Source organism: Canis lupus, chromosome 24 (genome assembly GCF_011100685.1).
Source record: "Canis lupus familiaris isolate Mischka breed German Shepherd chromosome 24, alternate assembly UU_Cfam_GSD_1.0, whole genome shotgun sequence".
NCBI classification, from domain to species: Eukaryota; Metazoa; Chordata; class Mammalia; order Carnivora; family Canidae; genus Canis; species Canis lupus.
This window is the reverse complement of record NC_049245.1, coordinates 36728032-36749949: the sequence shown is the minus strand read 5'-3', so window position 1 is coordinate 36749949 and position 21918 is coordinate 36728032. Positions and strand designations below refer to the sequence as shown.

Genomic DNA, 21918 nt, shown 5'->3' with positions numbered 1-21918 from the left:
CTCATCTATAAGGGGGCGTAGAGGCATGGAGGTATATCGCGGGATCAAACTTGGCTGTGGTAGACCTCCCAAGTAAGACAGCAACATTTTACATAAATGTTTATATAATGTTTACATTCAACACATTTCTTTCCCTTTCATGCAGATGCAGGGGACGAGAGACGGTATGGCAGCTCCACCATCACCAGCCCCTTCTGGTCACCCCAGCATCTGCATGTGTGGGGGGAAAAGGGTGCTGAGTGGGGAGACTTGGTGGCATGCTATTCTCTTGCCCTGAGACCTCCCCTGGGACCTCAGAGTGTCCTGAGTGTCCTGGGAGAGACAAGGCAAGTCTACCCACATTATGTAAGCCTGAGAAAGTGGCCCTTGGGGCATCTGAATCCTTATGATGAACAGGGTCTCTGTGTGACTTTATTTCAGGGGTTTTGAGGGCTGACCACTGTGGGAGAAACACTGATTGCTTGGCCAAGAGCCAAACTCCCTCTTTTAGCACTCTCCCTCAAGGCTAAAAGAACCCTGGTTTCCTTCACATAGTAGGCAGCCATGTGCTCAGAGAAAATGGGCCCAACCTCCAAATCAAGACCTGGGACTTGTTGTAGATAAGTGATGAGTCACTAAATTCTGCTCCAGAAACTAATAACGCACTGTATGTTCATTAACTAAAATTTAAAAAGAAATTATTCATTTAAAAAAAATAATAATAATAAAAACCCTGAGGCTGAACGAAATGTAGGTTATCAGGCCCCTCTAGTTAGTGACTGGGCTAGTAGTTGTCATGTGACCCAGTATAGGCCAGTGAGATGATCAGGAAAGTCTGTGGGGAGCTTCAGAAGTGTGGAAGAAGCGCCTCCTTCCTCCCTCTCTTGGGGCTGTCGTGTGAGAACAAGGCCCTGGCAGCCATTTTGTGATCATGAAGATAAGAGAATCTTGGAGAAATCCAAGAATCTTAAGGCCTCTGAGTTGCTGCTGCAACAGAATCTAGCATCACCTACTTCTGAATTTTGCGTTGAATGGAATAATCAATGTCATTACTATTTAGGCTCTAATTAGAGACCACATATTATAGTAGTTGAGAGCATAGGCTCTGCCTGGGTTTGAATCTCTTTGGAGCCCCTAATACCAGGGTGATTTGGGGGATCTCTCTGTGTCTCAGCTTCTTCACCTATAAGATAAGGACAATGAATAATGATGATAATGGGTTTTATGAACATTAAATGAGTCAATATTGTCATTCACAGCCTGTGAAGGAGACAAAGAATGAATATCCTCAGCCTCATAATGAAGTTTCCCAGAAAAAAGAGAAACTACTCCAGGTGGTGAGAAGGCAGGGAATATGACATTGGATCTGGGCTTTGGAAGGTGAATAGGGGTCCACTGTGTGAGAAAAATGATGGTGGGAGCTGGGGAAGCATTCTAAGCAACAGAAACCGTGTGAACAAAGGCCCTGTATCAGTTACCTGTTGCTGTGTAACAACCGCAAAATGTAGTGATTTAAAATGAAACTGGAATGCCTGGGTGGCTCATTTGATTTAGCATCTATCTGCCTTTGGCTCACGTCGTGATCTCATGGTCCTGGGATCGAGCCCCGCATTGGGCTCCCCACTCCGTGCAGAGTCTGCTTCTCCCTCTCCCTCTGCCCCATCCCCAACTCATGCTTGCTCTCTCTCTGGCAAATAAAGAAATAATAAAACAATAAAAAAAAAGAAATTGTTTTAGGGGCACCTGGCTAGCTTAGTTGGAATAGCATGGTAATCTTGATCTCCAGGTTGTGAGTTTCAGCCCCCAAAATAAGCAAATAAGATGGGACATTTTTATGATTTCTCATGGTGTTGTGGGTTGCCTAGGACTTTGATGGATAGTTCTTCTGCTGGTCTCACTTGGGGTCTCACATGTAGTTGCAGTCAGATGCCAGGTAGGGCAGCAACATCTAACATGGTGCATTGGCAGGGACAACTGACAAGCTGTGCTCAGCTGAGATGCTAGAATGGCTGAGCCCTTCTCTCTTCCTATATAATTTCAGGGCTTCTCACTTTTCACATGGCCCCTCCATGTGTTCTCTCCTGGCAGGGTATTTGGGCTGCCTGCTTATGGCTCAGCTCTCGAAAGCACAAAAATAGATGCTGTCAGAACTTCTTTGGGGCTTAGGTCTGGCAATGGCATCACTTTTGCCGTATTCTGCTGGCAAAGCCCAGAGTCAATGTGGATTGGAAGGGGACAAGGCTTGCCTACCCAGAGGCAGGTTCGTGGGGGGCCATCTTTGAGAAGCAGCTATCACTGGGCCAGAGGTTGAAAAATCTTTGCCTGGAATGTGGGGATGTAATGGTGAGTGAGAAAGCTGGAAAAGCAGACAAGGCAAGGGTCAGATAGAAGTTTCTATGTCGAAGTTTGTGGGGAAACAGAAACACCCTCTCCTTGTGAGAAATAGGGAAGTATGCAGAAATCTGGCAACTGTCTCCCAAAAATCCCAAATGCCATCAGTAGTCACCCCATCGCCATGGAAGGGGATGATGGGGAGGAGCCTCAGAGCCCACTGGCCCTGTGTCAGAAGGGCCAGCACTCTCCCTCGAGGCTTGTTAGGTATTATCCTCAGTCTGGAGACTCAGAGGCCATGGCAGAAACCAAGACCTCAGTAGTGTTTAGAACAATCTTTTACATCCTGAAGGTAAAAATCAAATCAGCTACTCCCTGCTTAAAATTCTCCAATGTGCTTGACATAAAATCCAAACACCCTCCCACAGCCCTCACCTACATGATCTTTCTCCTCTGTTTTCCTCTCCTACCCCTACTTGAACCACTCTTGCCCTCACACACTCCACTCTGGCCACATCCATCATCTTCCATTTCCTTCAACCCTCCTGCCCCAAGGGCTTTGAACCTGCTCTCCCTTCTACTTTTATCTTGGAATGCCCCTCCCTGCTCCTTTATGGCTTGCTGTTTTCTCTGATTTACCACTCACTTGCAGCATCACCACCCCCTCCTTTCCATTGTTCTTACATTCATACTTTTCTTATTCCCTGCTCAGTGATTATCAATATTAGATTATTTTTAAATGTCTCTGTTTATGCCTCTCATTTGAATGTGAGCTACTGGAGGGTAGGTTGGCTTTATCACTCCTGTGTTCCCAGCATGCAACATGAGCTTGACACATAGTAGATGCTCAGGAAATATGCCCTAAGTGAACAAGTGGTCTTTTCCTCATCATGGGAGAGTTTGTCCTTTATCTTGCATGGTGAAGAGTCATGATGGTTTATAAGAAGGGGAGTGACAGGGCCAGACTTCTGCCCTTAAAGGCCTACCCTCGTAGCTCTGGGGAGATTGCATTGGAAGAAGAATAAAAGTAGGAGAGAAAGATCAGAGAAGAGGTAGATGAGACTGGGAAGAGGTGGACAAGGGCAGGGGAGAGGAGGTAGGAGAGATATCAGTCCCCAAAGGGCAGGAGAGCTGGATGTCAATGAAATATATCTTACAAGAATCAGTTCATTAGCTCTTGATCTCTGTAGCTTTGATTTCTTCCTTTTGCTGACTTGCTCCTTTTCCATCACATCTTGGAGTTCCCAGGCCATCTGCAGGAAAGAGATAATACTTTACCTTTAATTGCTTTGCTGGAAGCCCGTGCCTCAATCCATCCATACCTTGTATTTCATCACTTTTTGGCCGCAGACCCTGGAAGTCAATGGCTTTGGCAAAACCCAGGCTACAAAGGGGTTCAATGGACTATGTGCAGGTTTACCTATCTCCTTCTGTGGGGCCCTCTGGGGGCGCCCATATTTCCTCCCAGGGAGGGAGCCAGGACTCAGCACAGAGCACTACATGTAATAAACACTCTAAAATGTTATGTAGTAGGTGAGTGGGAATGGCCAAGTGAGTGGATGGATGGGTGGATGGATGGATAGATGGATGGATGAGGGGCTAAGTGAGCAGTGAACAGATACATGAATATTTGGGCTGGATGACTGAGGGGGATGAATGAGTAGGTAGACAGATGCCTGGAAAAATGGTTGAATGAGTAGGTTGGCAAGTAATTGGGTATATGGGTGAGTAGGTAGGTGAATGGGTAAATAAGTAAATAGGTAGATGCATGGGTTAATGGTTGGGTGAATTAATGGTGGAAAGATGGGTAGTGGATAGGATATGTGAATGAATGGAAAGATGGACGTGTGAGTACATGGATTGATAGATGAGTAGGGTAGATAAATAGTTGGGTGCGTAGTTGGATAGTTTGGTGGCTATATTGTTGGATAGTATATGGATGGTCGAATGAATGGCTGGGTTGATAGGTAGGTGGTGGGCAAAAGATGGAAGAATAATGGGTAAACGTTTGGATTGGTAAGAAAACCAGGCTCATCCTTTACCAGGAGCCTGGGCCAGAAAACCCAGGGCTTGATAAAGGCTAGTGTAGAATGGGCACTAGAATCAGACACCTGGCCACTCAAGCATTACCCAACTGCTAATACGTCTTTATATTAGAATATTCAGCCCAAGAGTGAGAGAGCTAGAAAGAATCTTAAATGAGGTCAGATACATGCAAAGCATTTAGTACAGTGCCTGATATATAGTAACTGCTCAATATCAGCTGCTACTATTATGGTTGTTGCTACTACTGTTCTATTAACGTATACTTACTAGTGTTAGGAATAGGTGCTAAGCACTTCATATGCAGTCTCTCATTAGTCTCCTCAGCAACTCTGGGGGGTGGATAGATTCTATCACTAGCCCCATTTTACTCATGATTATGATTATTATTATTGGATGTGACAAAAGAGAAATAGGCGAGAAGACTAGCGTCTGAGCTGATAGAAAATCCCCCGGGGCTGCTAGAACTTTGGGCAAGGCCACAGCAAAGAGCAGTTGTCTGAGTGACATCCACTCAGAGATGTCAATGATTTCCCTTGAGCCTTTGGGTACCCCCATAACTACCCTCATAAAGCAATTATTCCTTCCTAGGGGTCTGTGGGGGGGAGGGGATTAATTAATCTTGTTCAGTGCCCAGAAGTGCCAAGGAACCTACAGACCCTCAGTGGGATTATAAATAAGTAATGGCTGTTATTACGAAGTTTAAGAAGAAAAAACTGACTTCAAGTGGATGCATCTCTAACTGCTAGCACAGTTTAGAAGGGATCCACCTGTATTTACAGGGATGAGTTGGGCTGATTTGATATCATGCAGCCTCGATAAAAATCTCAACACCTCTCAGCAGGAAGTATGCTGAGAGGGCCTGAGCAGATGTGGTTTGTGACCTGGTGCTGGCACGCAGGTGCCCACTCTCTGGTTGACCTTTGGGATGCTGTTCCCCTTGAGAGGCTTTTTATTTTTCCCCATCTGTAAAATGACGTGGTTGTACTTGAACTCTTACCAGGGTACCCCTTCTCTGTAAAACATTCTGAATTTTATTATTCTTTTTGCCGTTTCCTATAAGTTCATTTTCTTTTCCCCTGTGTCTTATAAGTACATTATAAGGAGATGGTAAACTTTTGGTTTGTGGAGAAAGGATTGTATCAATTGGACTCTTTGAAACATAAAAGAAAATCTCACAACTCCATCTGGTTTAGGTGAAAAGGGAGTATTTACTAGCTCACACAGCTGGAAAATCCAGAGGCAATGGCTTCAGGCAAAACTGGATCCTGAAGCTCTAATGACATTGTCAGCACTCAATATCTCAATCTCTGGGCTCTATTTTCCCCTGAATTGGCTTTATTTCAAAGCAATCTCTCCTCTTACGATGGCAGAAAATTCTAGGAAATGAAAGGCCAGATGTTTTCAAATAGAGACTTTTCATTCAGAAAGTAAAAATTCTAAACTGTGTGCCATGCAAGGAAACAGAGGGAGACAGAGCTATTTCCTTTGTTTGCACTTCTAAGATCCAGGTGTATCTAGATGTTCTTTATCTAAATCTGGAGCCAGGGGATCCCTGGGTGGCTCAGCGGTTTAGCGCCTGCCTTTGGTCCAGGGCGCGATCCTGGAGTCCCGGGATCGAGTCCCACATCGGGCTCCCGGCATGGAGCCTGCTTGTCCCTCTGCCTGTGTCTCTACCTCTCTCTCTCTCTCTCTCTATGTCTATCATAAATAAATAAATCTTTAAAAAAAATAAAAAATAAATCTGGAGCCAAACTTCGTAGGACTTGGGCCACCCAGAGGGAAGAATCTGAATGACATGGAATTTCCAGCACTAGCCTTGGGTTTGGGGAATAATCTCCCCTGTCAGAGCCTCATGGCTGTGAAACTACCCACCCATCTTCATCACCATCATCCCAGTCCAAGCCCCTCACCTCTGGCCCGGACTGTTACAGATGCCTTGTGAGGTTTCTTCTTGCTGCCATCTTTGTCCCCCAGCATTCCATAATGCACACAGCAGCTGGAAGAATCACTTCAAAAAATATATCAGCACATAGGACTTCCCTGTGAAAAATTCTTTCACGGCTTCCCATCAGGATGAGAAAAAAAAACTCAAATTCATTCCTTAACCTTGAGAATAAAATTCCAACAAGGCTCTGCATGGCCTAGTCCTATCTACCTCTCTAACCTCCCTTCCCAAGGCCATTTCCACCTTAGGGCCTTTACTCTTATTGTTTCCCCTGCCTGGAACCCCTTCCCTCAGAACTTCACATGGTTGTCTTCTTCCTGACCTCAGGTTCTGAGCTTAGATATATCATCTTGAAGACCTCCCTGCCTGACCACCCTATCCAAAGTTACTGGCATCTCTCTCAGACATGCTTTATCACTGCCTCTTATTTCCTTTTCTTCATGGCATTTATCACAGCCCAAACAATCTGATTTATTTATTTAACTCATTTATTAACTGTATTCCCCACCAGGATATAAGTCTGTGAGCAGAGGGATTGTTTGTTTTATTCTGTTCACCGTATCTCCAGCATCTAGAGTAATGTTTGGCATATAGTAGGTGCTCACTAATTATTGGTTGAGAGAAGCATTTCCAGACCAGCAAATACCTTGGACTTCTTTTAAATTAATCTAGGGTTTCTCAACCTTGGCACTGTTAATATTCAGAGCTAGAGAATTATTTATTGTGGGTGTCCATCCCGTGCACTGGAGGATGTTTAGCAGCATCCCTGGCTTCTACCCACAAGATGATAACATCTTGGACAAGGATCATGATGATGGAGTTGATGAAAAGTAAACAGATTTTTAAAAATATAATAATATTGGGTTCCTGGGTGGCTCAGTGGTTGAGTACCTGTCTTTGGCTCAGGATGTGATCCCCAGGGACCTGAGATCAAGTCCTGCATTGGGCTCCCCACAGGGAACCTGCTTCTCCCTCTTTCTATGTCTCTGTCTCTCTCTGTGTGTCTCTCATGAATAAATAAACAAAAACATTTTTTTAAATAAAAATATATGGGGATCCCTGGGTGGCGCAGCGGTTTGGCGCCTGCCTTTGGCCCAGGGCGCGATCCTGGAGACCCGGGATTGAATCCCACATCAGGCTCCCGGTGCATGGAGCCTGCTTCTCCCTCTGCCTATGTCTCTGCCTCTCTCTCTCTCTCTCTCTGTGACTATCATAAATAAATAAACATTTAAAAAAATATATATATGGTCACCTGGGTGGCCCAGAGGTTTAGCACCTGCCTTTGACCCAGGCTTGAGTCTCATATTAGGCTCCCTGCATACAACCTGCTTCTACCTCTGCCTATATCTCTGCCTCTCTGTGTGTGTGTCTCTTGTGAATAAATAAATACAATATTTAAAAAAAATAAATAAAAATACAGTAATATTGAGGCACCTGGTGGCTCAGTCTGTTAAGTATCTGACTCTTAATTTAAGCTCAGGTCTTGATCTCAGGGTCATGAGTTCAAGCCCTGTGTTGGGCTCCATGCTGGGTGTGGAGCCTACTTTAATATATATATATAACATATAATATATATAAATATATACAAAATATTATATATATATATAGTAATATTATGTGTAACACTATGGAAATGAATTCCTTCATTTTATAAATGAAGAAAAGGGCCAGAGAGGGGAGGAGCTCTGTGGCTTAGGCCCAGCTTTCTCTTCCAAAGCAGAGGGCTTACTGTGTATCCCTATCACCTGCTTACTTGTCATGCAGTAAATATGCATTTGGAAGAATAAATGAGTAAACATGGGGCCCAACTATGGCATCCTTAGGGAAGCCTTGCTCACCTCTTTAGGTAAATCCTTTGGTTCTATATTCATTGCTAGAGATTATTTGATGTCTCCTGTCTCTTCCACTGAACAGGAACTCCAGGGGAGATGGTTCCTTTCCCCAGCCTGGTACAGGACCAGGCACACAGTAAGCTCTCAACAAGCAGCTGCCCAAGGGAACATGAATAAATGAATAAATGAATGAATCACCAGGTTCAGCTGACCCCTCACACTCTCTTCCCCTCATCCTGCTTTATTTTTCGTGGTAGCAGTTGCCACCAGCTGCCACATTGCATATTTATCTGTTGATCTATTTCATGGTCCACCTTCCTCCACTAGAATCCAGAATTCCACCCTAGAATTAGATCTTAGAATCTAGCATGGAAGCCCATGAAAGCAAGGGCTATTTAAAATTGCAATCTGCCCCCACCCCACCCCTGCCTCTCTCTGCTTCCTTCGCCTCCCAGCGCTGATCACCGTCTGACATTTTTTTACTTTCTTGTTTTTCGTCTGTCTCCAGACAGCTCTACAAGGGCTGAGCGTTTGTGTTAGATGCACAGCTGTTTCTCAGTCGCTTATGCTAGTGCCTCACACACAGTAGGCGCTCTCCCCCGCCATCTTCACCTGACAAAGGGAGGCCGGATGGCGAGGCAGCCAGGGAGGGCAGCCCAGGTGGGAAGGGCCGGGCTGCCAGGTGCAGCTCCTTCGCCCAAAGCCGCAGCCCGCCCCCAGCCTCACCTGGCGGCTGGCCCGGGCAGGCAGGAGTTAAGCGGCGCGCACGCTTCCGACCCGCAGGTGGCGCCGTCCCGCCTCGGTGCCCGGCTCCAGGCGCTCCGAAGTGCGGGACAGAATCGCAGCCAGCGCAGAGCCTAAGCTCAGCCCCGACTTGTTGATCTCGCTCAGGCAGCAGCCGCCGCCGCCGCGGGAGCAGGAGCGGGAGCAGGAGCAGGAGGAGGTGGAGCAGGAGGCGCCGCCCGATCGCGGACCTGCCACCCGCGCCCCCCGGCGCTTGCCCGCGCCCCCCGCCTCGGAGAGGGCGCCCCGGCCCCGCGGCGCCTGCAGCCCTAGCGCGCCTCCCGCCCGGCCGGCGTAGGCCGTGCCCGGCCCGGCCCCGGGTCCGCCGCTGCCCGCGGGCGGGGGCGCCCGGGCGGCCGGGGCGATGCGCGGTCCCTGGCCCCGGGAAGCGGCCGCCCTGGGGGTGAGTGTTGAGGCGCGCGGCCAGCAGCGGGGACACAGGGGGACACGGGAAGGGGGCTCGCCTGCCGCGGTTCGGCCTGTTGGTCTACCCGGGCTCCGCGGCTTCAGGCCGGGGGAGGGGGGATGTACGGGGGCGGAGGGGGGGGCGGTCCGGGCAAGGGTTGGGGCCTGGGGGAGCGCGAGGGGAGAGGGCGTCAGGCTCACATGCTGGGGGGCTCCGGGTAGCCCCCGAAATCACCAGCGCGCGGCGGGAGGAGGGCACGTTTTGAAAAGGCCAGAAAATTCAGCTCCTTTCCCCGCCTCCCACCTCCCCCACCCCTTCCCTTCCAAGCCCCGGGAAAGGCGCAGAACCCGGAGTTATAAAAAGCCATCGCAGGAGAGGAGCGAGGAGGAGGAGGGGGGGGGAAGGGGGCGGGGAAGGAGAGAAGGAAGGATGGAGCAGGTGGATCCGCAGGACTCTGCGCGCCCCTCCTGCGGTGGGGTAAGGGGCACGGAGGGAGGGGCCGGACTCCGCGCAGATCTTGGCTTTGCATCTTCAGGGCTCACTTAGTTACCGGAGCGACCTCACGAGATGCTCCCGTGGTTTAGGGAGAGGGGTCGCTCCGGGACAGCGAGGCTGTCTTGACCACCCCATCAGTTGTGACCTCCGACAGGTGGGCAGCTGAGATCCCCCTAGAATTCCCCCGAGGCTTTTAAGGTTCAGAAAAAGCAAACCCGCTGCTACCCTCTAGAACTCACATTCTAATTATTTAGTAGCAGGGGGAAAGAAAAGAGGAGAAATCTTTAAAAAAAAATAATAAAGTTTTTCATGCAGTGCCCCTCTCTGCCCATCGCGGGGCCTGGTGCGGGACTCGACGGGGAGACCCAGAGAGAAGCGAGTTTCAGCACTCGACGGGGAGGACAGCGCCCCGGGCGGCTGGGTCGGGCCTGGGCGGCAGAAACCCGGGGTGGGGCCTCCCGGATCCCCGTGCGCCTCTGGGGGGTGCCTCTCCCCGCCACCCGTGGGGTGGGGCGGGCTTCAGCACCGGCGGGAGGGACAGCGCCAAGCCGTTCAGCGACCCCCCCCTCCCCCAGGCCCTGAGCCGCTTAAGCACCGGGAAGGTCAAGGCCGGTTGGGGCCCCAGTGGAGAGGTAGGGGGGGGGGGCCGCGCCCAGCTCCCTGCTTGCTGACCCGCGTCCGCTTCCTGCCCTGCAGCGGTCGGGATGGAGGTGAGAAGACGGCCGTGACGCGCGCCCGCGTGGCCCCCTGCACCCCCAGCAGCCCACAGCGCTCCCTGCCCCCCTCCCCCGCAGCGGCCGGCCTTGCCGTCCAGTGACAGCGGCCTGGGGGGGCAGGGGGGGCGGGGGCGGCCGGACCAGCGATGCCGGCGGGCATGACGAAGCATGGCTCCCGCTCCACCAGCTCGCTGCCGCCTGAGCCCATGGAGATCGTGCGCAGCAAGGCGTGCTCGAGGCGCGTCCGCCTCAACGTCGGAGGTCTGGCCCACGAGGTGCTCTGGCGCACCCTGGACCGCCTGCCCCGCACGCGGCTGGGCAAGCTGCGCGACTGCAACACGCACGACTCGCTGCTCGAGGTGTGCGATGACTACAGCCTCGACGACAACGAGTACTTCTTCGACCGCCATCCGGGCGCCTTCACCTCCATCCTCAACTTCTACCGCACTGGGCGGCTGCACATGATGGAGGAGATGTGCGCGCTGAGCTTCAGCCAAGAGCTTGACTACTGGGGCATCGATGAAATCTACCTGGAATCCTGCTGCCAGGCCCGCTACCACCAGAAGAAGGAGCAGATGAATGAGGAGCTCAAGCGGGAGGCAGAGACCCTGCGGGAGCGGGAGGGGGAGGAGTTCGATAACACGTGCTGTGCAGAGAAGAGGAAGAAGCTCTGGGACCTTCTGGAGAAGCCCAATTCTTCCGTGGCTGCCAAGGTGAGTCTGGGATCTGCGGGCAGTTGCGCTGGGGGCTCTTGCCTGTGTCCGCAGATTGAGGACCACAGCTGGGCATCTCTGGCTTAGTTCCCAAATAAGACCAGAAAGGGGGAGGGGCTGTAGCCCAGACCTCAGAGGTGAGGACCAACCCCTTCGACCTGCTCCCATTTGCACTGGTTACCTCATCCCTTCATTATTCAATACTTTATACCTCGACTCTGTTGGAGAAAAGGATTTGCAGAGACATAAAATCCCACAGCAAGAGGGTGGACACTGTGAATAAGAAGGCACAGAGGGATGATAAAGCCTTGCTGGGATGGAGTTGAGGTTGGTCTATATACATAATGCTGGCTTGTGGAGTCCTAGACCCAGGTGGGAGGGGGGGTCACCTGCTATTCTAAGACTTATCCCTGTATTATAACCCCACTTTGCCCCAAGGAAGACATGAAAGCAGCTTACAGACGTGCTCGGAGGACATTGAGATACTGTCAGGCAGTTTTAACATAAGTAAGAAAAATGAGGCAAAGGGACTCTGAGGGGTGGGTGTGTGCATGCATGACGCATGCAGCTGGCCAAGGATGCTTGTGGGCGATGGGTCACCCCTGGTTTGTTCTTTCTTTATTTATTTGGTGAGTTTATTCCAAGAATGATTTGGTGCCACTTGTAAAGATGCTTTGGCTGTCAGAAGAGGATGTAAATTTTGAAATAAGAGAGAAAAATGAGGCAATGGGAAAAATGAAGCAGGAGGAGGCAGGAAGGCTTAGATCACACCAAGTGGGCCATTGTGCTCTTGGGTAAAGGCAGAGGCTATGATGGCCTGAGAAAGACTTGGGGTAGGGGGCCAGGCCAGGGAAGGGGGTCAGTGGTTGATGAGCTGCTGCTTTGTGTTGGGCTGGGTTCCAAGAATGCCTCAGAGAGATGAGGCCTGTCTTCAGGTGGCCAACGTGCTGGGGTGTAAATGACAACACAGTGTGTGTAGCGCTTTAAAAGAGGTTGCGTGAGGCCTAGGGAAGCCAGAAAAGAGAAACGTTGATGTCGAAATCCAGGAAGACCTCGTTGGGAAAGACATGTTGAACATAACTCACTCTTGAAGAGTGGGGCCAAGAGCAGGTGGGGCTGGGGTGGGCAGGTAGGTAAATGTGTTCATGGAAAAAGGAACAAGGCAGGAGGAAACGTATATATCAGCATCGTGTATTTGCTCGGGCTGCCTCCTGCCCCACTTGGCCCCTCCTTGTGGGATCCCTCTGGCTTAGTTGGTCCTCACTGAAGGTCCACCTACAAGGCTGTGTCTGAAGGGGACCCTCTGGAGTCCTTTCCCCAGACCTGACTCCTCGGGGAGAGGCCTCTGAGAGTAGATGCAGGAGGGGGTGGCTGGTAGGAAGGTAGAGGGAGGCCTGAAGATTTTCTCCTTTCCCTGGCAACCCCCAAAGAGAATGTAGACATTTCTAGGCCTGGTTTCCTCTTCTGTGGGCTGCCTCTGACAGTAATCCTGCCCTAGGTTTCGTGTCCAGAAAGCCTCCCTCTTAAGACAGTCACTCACCCTTAACCGGCTTAGGATCAGCAGACTTATTTTGCTATTTCCAGGCCTGACACGAGTTCCTCCTACACATACCCTGTTGAGGCCCAAACATGACTCTTCCCCCTCCCTGTTCTGTCCCTAAGACATGAGAATGAGGGGCCTGGAGGGTTGAGCACCCTCCCAGAGAAGAAGCAAGCAAAGAGCTGTGTTTGGGTTGGCAGCCTGGCAGCAAGGGGAGCTCGGGCTTGCAAAAGGCGCTGTTTGGGAATAAACAGCCTCATCTTGCCCTCGGGTTAATCCGCTCGCAGGGACGAGCTTCATGACCTCTCCGTGATCCCAGGCTCAGGCTGTCAGTTCACATTCCTGGCAGATGGACGTCTAGGACATTCTGCAACCAGAGCTGAAATGGGGAGGCAGGCAGGCTCATTGGTCCCTCAGTATAGAAACCCTGACCACCATTGATCAAACATTTACTGTGTATGAAATGTAACAACACAATTAGTCCTTATGCTAGCTCTCTGTTATTATCCCGTCTTTCACAAATAGGGAGGTTCAGAGAGGTTGAGTAACTTGCCTAAGGTCACGCAGCAAGCAAACAGAAGTAGCCAGAAATTCAAACCCAAGTGTGATTTTTGAAGATGTTCTTTCCATAATGATTAAATGCCACAGGCTTCTCCCCAGTTTCCCTACTTCTTCTTTTGCCCCCTGCAATCCATTGCCTGCACAGCAGCCAGAGTGAGCTTTTCAAAATATAAATTGGATCATGTTATTCATCTGCTTAAAATCCTCCAGAGGTTTCCCACCACACTCAGAATAAAATCCAAACCCTCCACCATGGCATACTAGACCCTACTGAGTCGGTCTCCATGTCCTCTCTGAGTTCATCTGTTCAACTCTCCTGTGGTTCACTGGGCTCCAGCCCCACTGGCTTCCTTGCTATTCCTTAAACAGGGCAGACATTAGCCTACCTCGGGACTTTTGCACTTGCTATTCCTGCGGCCTGGAATGCTCTTTACCAGCTTGTCCGGTGGCCAACTGCTTCTCCTCATTCCTCATTTGAGCAAGTCTCTGCTCAAATAACCCCTCCTCAAAGAAACTTTCTTGACCCCTGTCTAAAACAGCCTTCTTCCTCTTTATCTCGGCAACCTCACTCAGTGTCTTCCCTGCATAGGCTTTAAGCGCCATCTAAAATTGTATTTGCTTCCTTTTCTTCCTCCGCCTCCAGAGTGTGAGTGCCTTGAGTTATATTCACTGCTCTGTTCCCAGCACCCATCAAGGTGCCTGGCCTAGAGGGGCTCCAAATAACTACATGTGGACCAAATGAATGGATCAAGCAATCAGTCAGTCAGTGTATCTCCGGTTTTGGGGATCTGTCTCTCGTTCCTCACTGCCTGCCTGCAACCCAGCTTCCTGGGCCTCTGGCCTCCTCTGATCATCTGTACTCTGCCCACCTCACACCATCCATCCCCCAAGTTAGATGCCTTGCTTGTCAGAACAGCAAAGCCTATGGAAATTTCTCAGAGATCACAGAATGAGATGGTCAAATGGAGGATCATTTCTGGGTGGTTGTGAGATGTAAGAACAACCGTACCTTGTATGTTTAGAGCAAGGACAGACCAGGGGTCCAGGCCCAGTCCCACTACCTCCCCAGTTTCTGGCCTCAAGTGGGTTCTTCACCTCTGCAAGCAAGCCCTCACCTTCTACCTATAAAATGGAGATAAAAGGCCCACCTTGCAGGGTGTCATGAAATCATGTTTGTCAAGATTTAAAACAGTGCCTAGCACATCGGAGTAGGTGGAGCTTGTTGCTATAAATAGGATCAAGAGTCCTTTCTCTACGACTGGGTGGGCTGAGTTGCAACAAACTCTTTCCTTGCGATAGCAGTACAGGGAGACTGAGCTGATGCTGTTAATAATTGATGGGATGTTCTGGCAACGTGGAGACAAACCAAAGTACAGACTCTAGACTTCACCATCAGGGGAGTGAAAATCAAAATCCATTAGGCAAAAGGCAGTGTGATTAATTCTTGTTTGGAAACTTGGGTCAGCCCCATCAGAGCGGCGAGGTTGTGGTCCTGGGCCACCACGGGGTTTCCGCTTTCTTGGAAAACTTTCCAGGCTTTTCTTAGCAGAATAGAGAGGGAAATAATTTGCCAGGCCAGGAGTATCTGCCCTCCCTGGAATAGTCTCAGGGCATGTATTTCAGTCTTATTGGCTACTATTGATTATGCCAGGTACGAATTAACAGTACTTTATATCCCCTATCTCATCGAAATATCCTCGACAATCCTATGGTAGTCTGCCAATGTGGACTACGAGTAACAGAATAGAAAACTCAAAGTGGCCTCTACAAGGAGGAGAATGCATCATCTCATGTAACAACAAAAAGTTCCAAGGTAGCTGGTTTCAGGTTAATGGCTCCAAGATGCCATTAGGATTCTAGAATATTTCCATCTTTCTGCTTCTCCAGCCGCTACTGGTGGCTTGGTCCTCAGGCTTGATGCCTCATGTTGCAAGATGACTAATGTAGACCCATGAGGTCCAACCCATGAAGAGGGACATTTCATCCCATGTGCCACCTTTTTCCCTGAGAGGCAAACCTTTCCCAGGAGCCCCATCAGACTCCTTTTCAAATCCCATTGGCCAGGATCAGGTCACATGCTCATGCTCTCACTGCAGGGAAGCCAGGGCAGGCAAGTGTCTGGCATTTTCAGATGCAGGAAGAAATGGCTTCGATAAGTGATATTAAGACTCTTTCACAAAGAGGAAATTGAGGCTATGAGAGGTGAAATCACTTGCTGGAACTCACACAATTAAATGCTCAATAAATATTTGTTGAAGAAATGAAAATGGCAGAGCTAGGGTTTGAACCCCAGCTGGTGTGGTTCCCAGCCTGTGTTTCTTAATCCTGGAATCTTGGGCAGATCATTCAAGCTGTCTGAACTTTAGTGAGCTCATCAGCCAAATGGCATTTATAGCAATGCCCACCTCCTGGGGCTGTTTCGATGACTCAGCGAGATTTCAGATGTAATTATAATTTGCAAATGGAAAGTACTTTATAAATGTGAATAATGATAATAATTATATATTATTATATTCAAAAGTGGGAGTGGTCCTTATTTATAGATAGTGGTCAGTATTTTGCTCACCACAGATCTGATTAAGAATCATCTCTGTGTGAGGGTAGGGCACCTGGCTGTCTCAGTCAGAAGAGTGTGCAACTTTTGATCTCGGGGTTGTGAGTTCTAGCCCCATGTTGGGTATCGAGATTATTGAAAAATAAAATCTTAAAAAAATAATAAAAAAAAGAATCCTCTTTGGGCTCCTGGAGATGTGATTCAATTCTCAGATCCATAGCTTACCAGGAATACAGCCTTCCCTTCTCTGAGTCTTAGTTTTCTTATCTAGAAAATGAGAAATAAAATGGAGCCCACCGGAGAGGGCCACAAGGAGATAATCTGCACAAAGTGTCTGGCACATGGTCAGCATTTGGTAAATGACAACAGCAATTATTAGCATTATCAGGGGATTCCTCTATGCTAGCTACACCCCTGGTTGGCAACATCTCCTGTTCCAGTGTTGTTGATTGCCGAGTCACTGCCGTTGCCCGCCCCTTTGAGATTTCATGCCTGTAATGTGATGATGCTTCTGTTTCCTTAACCTGAGCCAGGGGGATTCGTGTATTATCGTCAAGAAAAAATGAAGGGGGAGGCAGTAAAAATGAAAAAATGAGGGAAACCAACTTGGAATCTATGGGCCCCTTCAGTGCTCTGAGTCATCTGGCTGAGGCTCTTGCCAGCCCCAGGTTGGTCATCCTAGATGTTTGTGTTTATTCCTCAAAAACGATATTGTAGAGATCTGGAATCCTGGCTGTGGGGTCACACTGTCCTGGGTTGGAATCCCAGCCCTGCTATTTCCTAGCTCTGGACTTTAGGCAAATCACTTCACCTCCCATAGCTTCCATTTCCAAATCTGTAGATGAAGATGGCAATAAAATCCCCCTCACAGGGCTGCCCAAGGAACTAAGTATGATAGTGGATGCCAGGCATTGAAGCTGTGCTCCAGAAATCCAGTATCCCCATTTGATAAAAGGAAACACGGAGGATGTTTCAGCGACCTGCCTGGGTCACAACAAACAAGTCAGTGAAAGGTGAGGGACCATTCCAGGCCTTTGGGACCTCACTGGTATCCTCACCAAGGCTCAAAGATCTTTCCCCTCCTTTAGGAACTTTGACCAGGATCGTACCTTGGAAGCTGGTCTCTTGGGGGTTTTGAAAGGCTACGAAATGTGAAAATATGAAAATGCTTATGGAGGAGAAGTGTTGGCCAAATGAGCAGTTTGGCCAAAGCTTCATTAACTGAAAGAGAACAAGCATGCAGTCAAGACCAACTCCATACCCAGCACTTTGTGTACTTCCTGGGCTTGATGTTAGCATGGACAGGAGCCCTGATTTTAGAGCTGGATTGCCCAAGTTCAAAGTCTGTCTGTTCCTTTCCTCACTAACTGTGTGATTTGTGACAAACTACTGTACCTCTCTTGGCCCCGTCCCTTCACTCATAAAGTGAGGTCAGTGACAGAGCCTGTCTCACTGAATTGCTACCAAATTAAATGAGTTAATCCATGCAAAGGGCCTGGCACATAGAAAGCCTTTGGTAACTTTCAGGGGGTTTTGTTGTTGTAGTTAATTGACATCATCTCATTTAACCCTCCTGACGATCTTACCAAATAAATAAGCTCCTTTAAAAAAAAATTCTTCTTCTTTTAAAATGACGTGCTCATTGTAAGCTGAGGTTATATAACTTGTGCAACATCAGAGGGGGAGTTGGGGATGAATGGGGACTCAGCCCCGTTAGAGGAGATGCAGTGTCCCACCCAAATCCTTTTAGCTCTTACCACTTTGGTGCCACCAGCCCAACTCCCACCTGCCAACACCTGCAGTTCTTTGCCTTTAGAAGGCTTCCTCTGGCCAGTGGTGTCCAGTAAAGATAGGGACCTAGTGCCCCATCCAGAGCAGCCCTCAACTGCTGACCAATGAGGGAAGCTATATAAATACCCCAGCTTCTCACTCCTGGATGGGGGTGTAATGCAGAAGTACCCGGTCCACACAGGGCCCTGGAGTTCCTGATGCCCACAGTAGTTCCTTGGCTGATAATACACCCTGTTTGGCTCTTTCCTTCCCCTGTCTCATGGCTCCTCTCCCCTACCAGTGTTTCTGGGATCACTTTCCACAGAAGCTACTTGGGACTTGGATCCTTATCTTAGGGTCTGATTTTTGGGGAACAAATCACAGATCTGTGGGAAATGTCACGTTTTCAGTGTCCTGGTTGTCTTGTGGACTAACAGCATCTGCCAATAAAACCCCTACCGGAGATCCTCCTAAAAGAAGGAAATCTCCGACCTGACTTGAGAATGTTCCTGGCTCCTGATCCATGATGACCTTGCCCCTAAAGGCTACCGAGTGGAACTACTGGAGACACAGGGTTAGCATTAAGCATTATTTTAATAGGCAATTTAATCGATAAGGGCCCAATCTTCTTCCTGAGAAAAAGAGAGATTCTCTCTGGTAAAGTGTCTCTGGTAAAGGTGGGCATGACGAGGTGGAGCCAGGAAGCCAGAATTCACATGTTGATGTCCAGAGCACAGTTCTTAAAATGTTTCCCTGGTAACATAAATAGCAAATAAAATGTGATGTTACCATGGGAGACAGGGGCCTGGGTTCAAATCCTACCTCCACCACTTCCTGGCTGTACAACCTCACGAGGCACCTCCCCTCTGTAAGACTGGGAACTAGACCTAATAAATAGGGCGAACTTCACAGAGCGGTGGCGTTCATCCCTGCTGCACACTCAGATCACTTGAGCTTTGAAAAACATTTATGCCTGAGCCCCACAATTAGAACACAACCCCTAGATGATTTCTTGCTTTATTTCTGGCGAAATACATAAAACATTAAATTCACTGTCTTAACCATTTTTAAGTATATAGTTGAATGGTGTTAAGTATATTTACGTTGTTGTGCAACCCAGCCTCCAGAAATTTTTCATTTTGCAAAATTGAAACTCTGTATCTATTAAACAATAGCATTCCATTCCCCAGCCCTCAGCCTCTGCATCCACCATTCTGCTTTCTGTCTTAGAAGCTGACGGCTCTAGGTACCTCATATAAATGGAATCATGTAGTATTTGTCCATTTGTGACTGGTTTATTTCACTCAGTGTGATGTCCTCAGGGTTCATCCACATAATAGCCGGTGTCAGGATTTCCTTCCTCTTTAAGGCTCAATAATACTCCATTGTAGTACTTACCACACTTGGTGTGACCATTTATCAGTCCATCAATGGTTGGCTTGCTTCCTTCCACCTTTTGGCTGCTGTGAATAATGCAACTTTGAACCTGGGTATACAAATATCTTCTCGAGACCCTACTTTTAATTCTTTTGGGTACATATCCAGTACTGGAATTGCTGGATCACGTGGTAATTCTTTTTTTTTTTTTTTGAGGGACCACCATACTATTTTCCCCAGCAGCTGTACCATTTTATATTCTCACCAAGAGGGCACAAGCTTGGGTTCCAGTTTCTCCACATCCTCACCAACACTTGGTATTTTCTGTTCTTTCGATAATAGCCATTCTTCTGGGTGTGAGGTGGTGTCTCATTGTGGTCTTGATTTGTGTTTCACTAATGGCAAGTGATGTTGAGCATCTTTTCATGTGCTTGCTGGCCATTTGCATGTTTCTTTAGAGAAATGTCTATTCAAGTAACTTCCCTTTTCTAATCAAGTTGTTTGTTTTTTGTTGTTGAGTTGTAGAGTTCTTTATATATTCTGGATATTACCCTCTTATCAGATCTATGACCTGTACATATTTTTTCCCATTCTGTAGGGTGCCTTATCACTTGGGTGATTGTGTCTTTGCACCTAAATCTTTAATTTTGATCAAGTCCTATTTGTCCATTTTTTCTTTGGTTGCCTGTGTTTTTGGTGTCATATGCAAGAAGTCATTGCTTAATCTGATGTCATGAAGCTCTCCTCTTACCTTTTCTTCTAAGAGTTTTGTACTTTTAGGTCTTACATTGATGTCTTTGACACATTTTGAGCTAATTTATATGTGTGGTATGAGGTAAGGGACCAACTTATCCTTTCTCATGTAAGCGCCCAGTTTTTTTTTTTTTTTAATTTTTTTTAATTTTTATTTATTTATGATAGTCACACAGAAAGAGAGAGAGGCAGAGACACAGGCAGAGGGAGAAGCAGGCTCCATGCACCGGGAGTCCGACGTGGGACTCGATCCCGGGGCTCCAGGATCGCGCCCCGGGCCAAAGGCAGGCGCCAAACCGCTGCGCCACCCAGGGATCCCCGGCGCCCAGTTTTTTTAGCTCCATTTGCTGCTCTGGATGACTGACTCTTGGGGAGAGCCCTAGGGCAGGAGGCATCAGAGGTCCTAACAGGCAAAGGACCTATGTGCATAGTGCCGGGGACATAGGGAGGTGCTGTCCGGGTAATTGTTGACAGAGATAAGGGATAGTCCCTGACATACCCAGCAATGCGGCTCTACCATTCCTCTTCCATTCATGAAAGCTCTGTGGAATGCAAGTGAGAGAGTGAAATACAAGTGTGGGTGACACCTGTCCAGATTGTGGCCACTTCTCACTGCCCCACTGCTGTGTTCCTAACTCAGATTCCCATTCTCTCCCATCTGAACCACTACAGGAGCCTCTTCCTGTCTGTGCTTCCACCTTCTCACCCCACCACACCCCACAGTCTGTCCCCCACACACAGCCAGAGGGACTTCTGTTAGTCAGATCTGCTCACTCCCCTGCTCAGAATCCTCCCATTACTCCCATCTCCCTCAGAGAAAAAAAACTCTGATCATCTATCATCTGCCTGCATCTAGCATGTTTCCCCTGTCCTCCAGAGGACACCCTTCCAACCTCCTCCCCTACCACTCTCCTTCTCTCCATCACTACAATCTACCTGCAGAGGCCTCTTTATTATTCCTCAGGCATACCACTCCCCCACCTCAAGACCTTTGCATTTGCTGTTTCTTCTGCCCATAGTCTTCCTGTAGATATCCATAAGACTCACTGCCCACATTGTTCAGATCTCAGTTCAGATGTCATCTTCTCAGCAAGGCAATCTCTGACCACCCTATAAAGTAGGACCCCCAGTGTTCTCCATTCCTTCTCTTGTTTTACTCTTCTCCACCTGACATAGCATGCAATTTATTATGAAATCACTTTTTCTGTCCCCTACTTGGGTCCAAGCTTCAAAGAGGTGGGCTTTTGTCTCTATTGTTCTCTAATGTACCCAAGTACCTAGAACAGCACCTGCCACAGAGGAGGCACTCAAATAAAGTTTTGTCGAATGAATGAATGATGTTGTCCTAGAGATAATTTAGAATACACACTCCCAATGAAAAAAAAAAGAATTTGTTTACAAACTTTGGGGCTTTCATTGTTATTACTAACACATTTCTGGAAGTCAGACTCCCATCGACCTCTGCCACACTTGGGATGCAGAAAGCCTGTGGTTTCTCAACTGGAGCTCGACTTCTCAGCCTCAGCGCTATTGACATTTGGAGATGGACAATTCTTTGTTGTGAGGAGCTGTGCTGTGCACTGTGGGACGGTTAGCAGCAAACCTGGCCTCCACCCACTGGATGTTGCATGGGAAGTGGGCATGACAGAAATAAAGGACGAGCAGCTGCCAGGAGGATGTTGCAACATTCTAGGCAAGAGGAGATCGCAGCCTTGGCAGGAGGGAGGGAAGAGGAGTCCGTGAAGAGTGGTGGCTTTGGATATATGATGAACGTGGAGGCAGTACCTGGGCAGACACAAACCCTCAAGCTCCATGGCATGCCTAGTCCATGATATGCGTCTCAGGCCCTGGCCATTTTCTAGGTGTGAGTCCTTGAGCCACATGGCTCAGCTTCCCTGTCTATAAAATGGACCTACTCACAGCCCTACTGCATGAAGACCTTCTGAGGATTTTTTTTAAGGTTTTATTTATTTATTCATGAGAGACACAGGCAGAGGGAGAAGTAGATTCCATGCAGGGAGCCCAACGTGGGACTCCATCCCAGGACTCCAGGATCATGCGCCCTGATGCTCAACTGCCGAGCCACCCAGGCGTCCCAACCTTGTGAGGAATATTTA

General features: G+C 48.5%; 1 protein-coding gene and 1 long non-coding RNA gene across 2 annotated transcripts in view; one reads left to right on the top strand and one right to left on the bottom strand.

The window, feature by feature from the left end:
• Positions 1–1727: 1727 nt before the first annotated feature.
• LOC102151890 lies at positions 1728–9099 on the bottom strand. The gene is made up of 4 exons (XR_005377401.1): positions 8860–9099; positions 8140–8288; positions 6267–6364; positions 1728–3563 (listed from the first exon to the last, which is right to left on the bottom strand). It is a non-coding gene; the product is annotated as an uncharacterized LOC102151890 (long non-coding RNA).
• A 1456-nt stretch (positions 9100–10555) lies between these two features.
• Positions 10556–21918, top strand: part of KCNB1 (potassium voltage-gated channel subfamily B member 1) — a 101095-nt gene continuing 89732 nt past the window's right edge. The window contains exon 1 of the mRNA XM_038572569.1: positions 10556–11246. Within this exon, the coding sequence (XP_038428497.1) occupies positions 10680–11246 (567 nt within the window). The 5' untranslated portion in view covers positions 10556–10679. The remainder of the gene's footprint in view (positions 11247–21918) is intronic.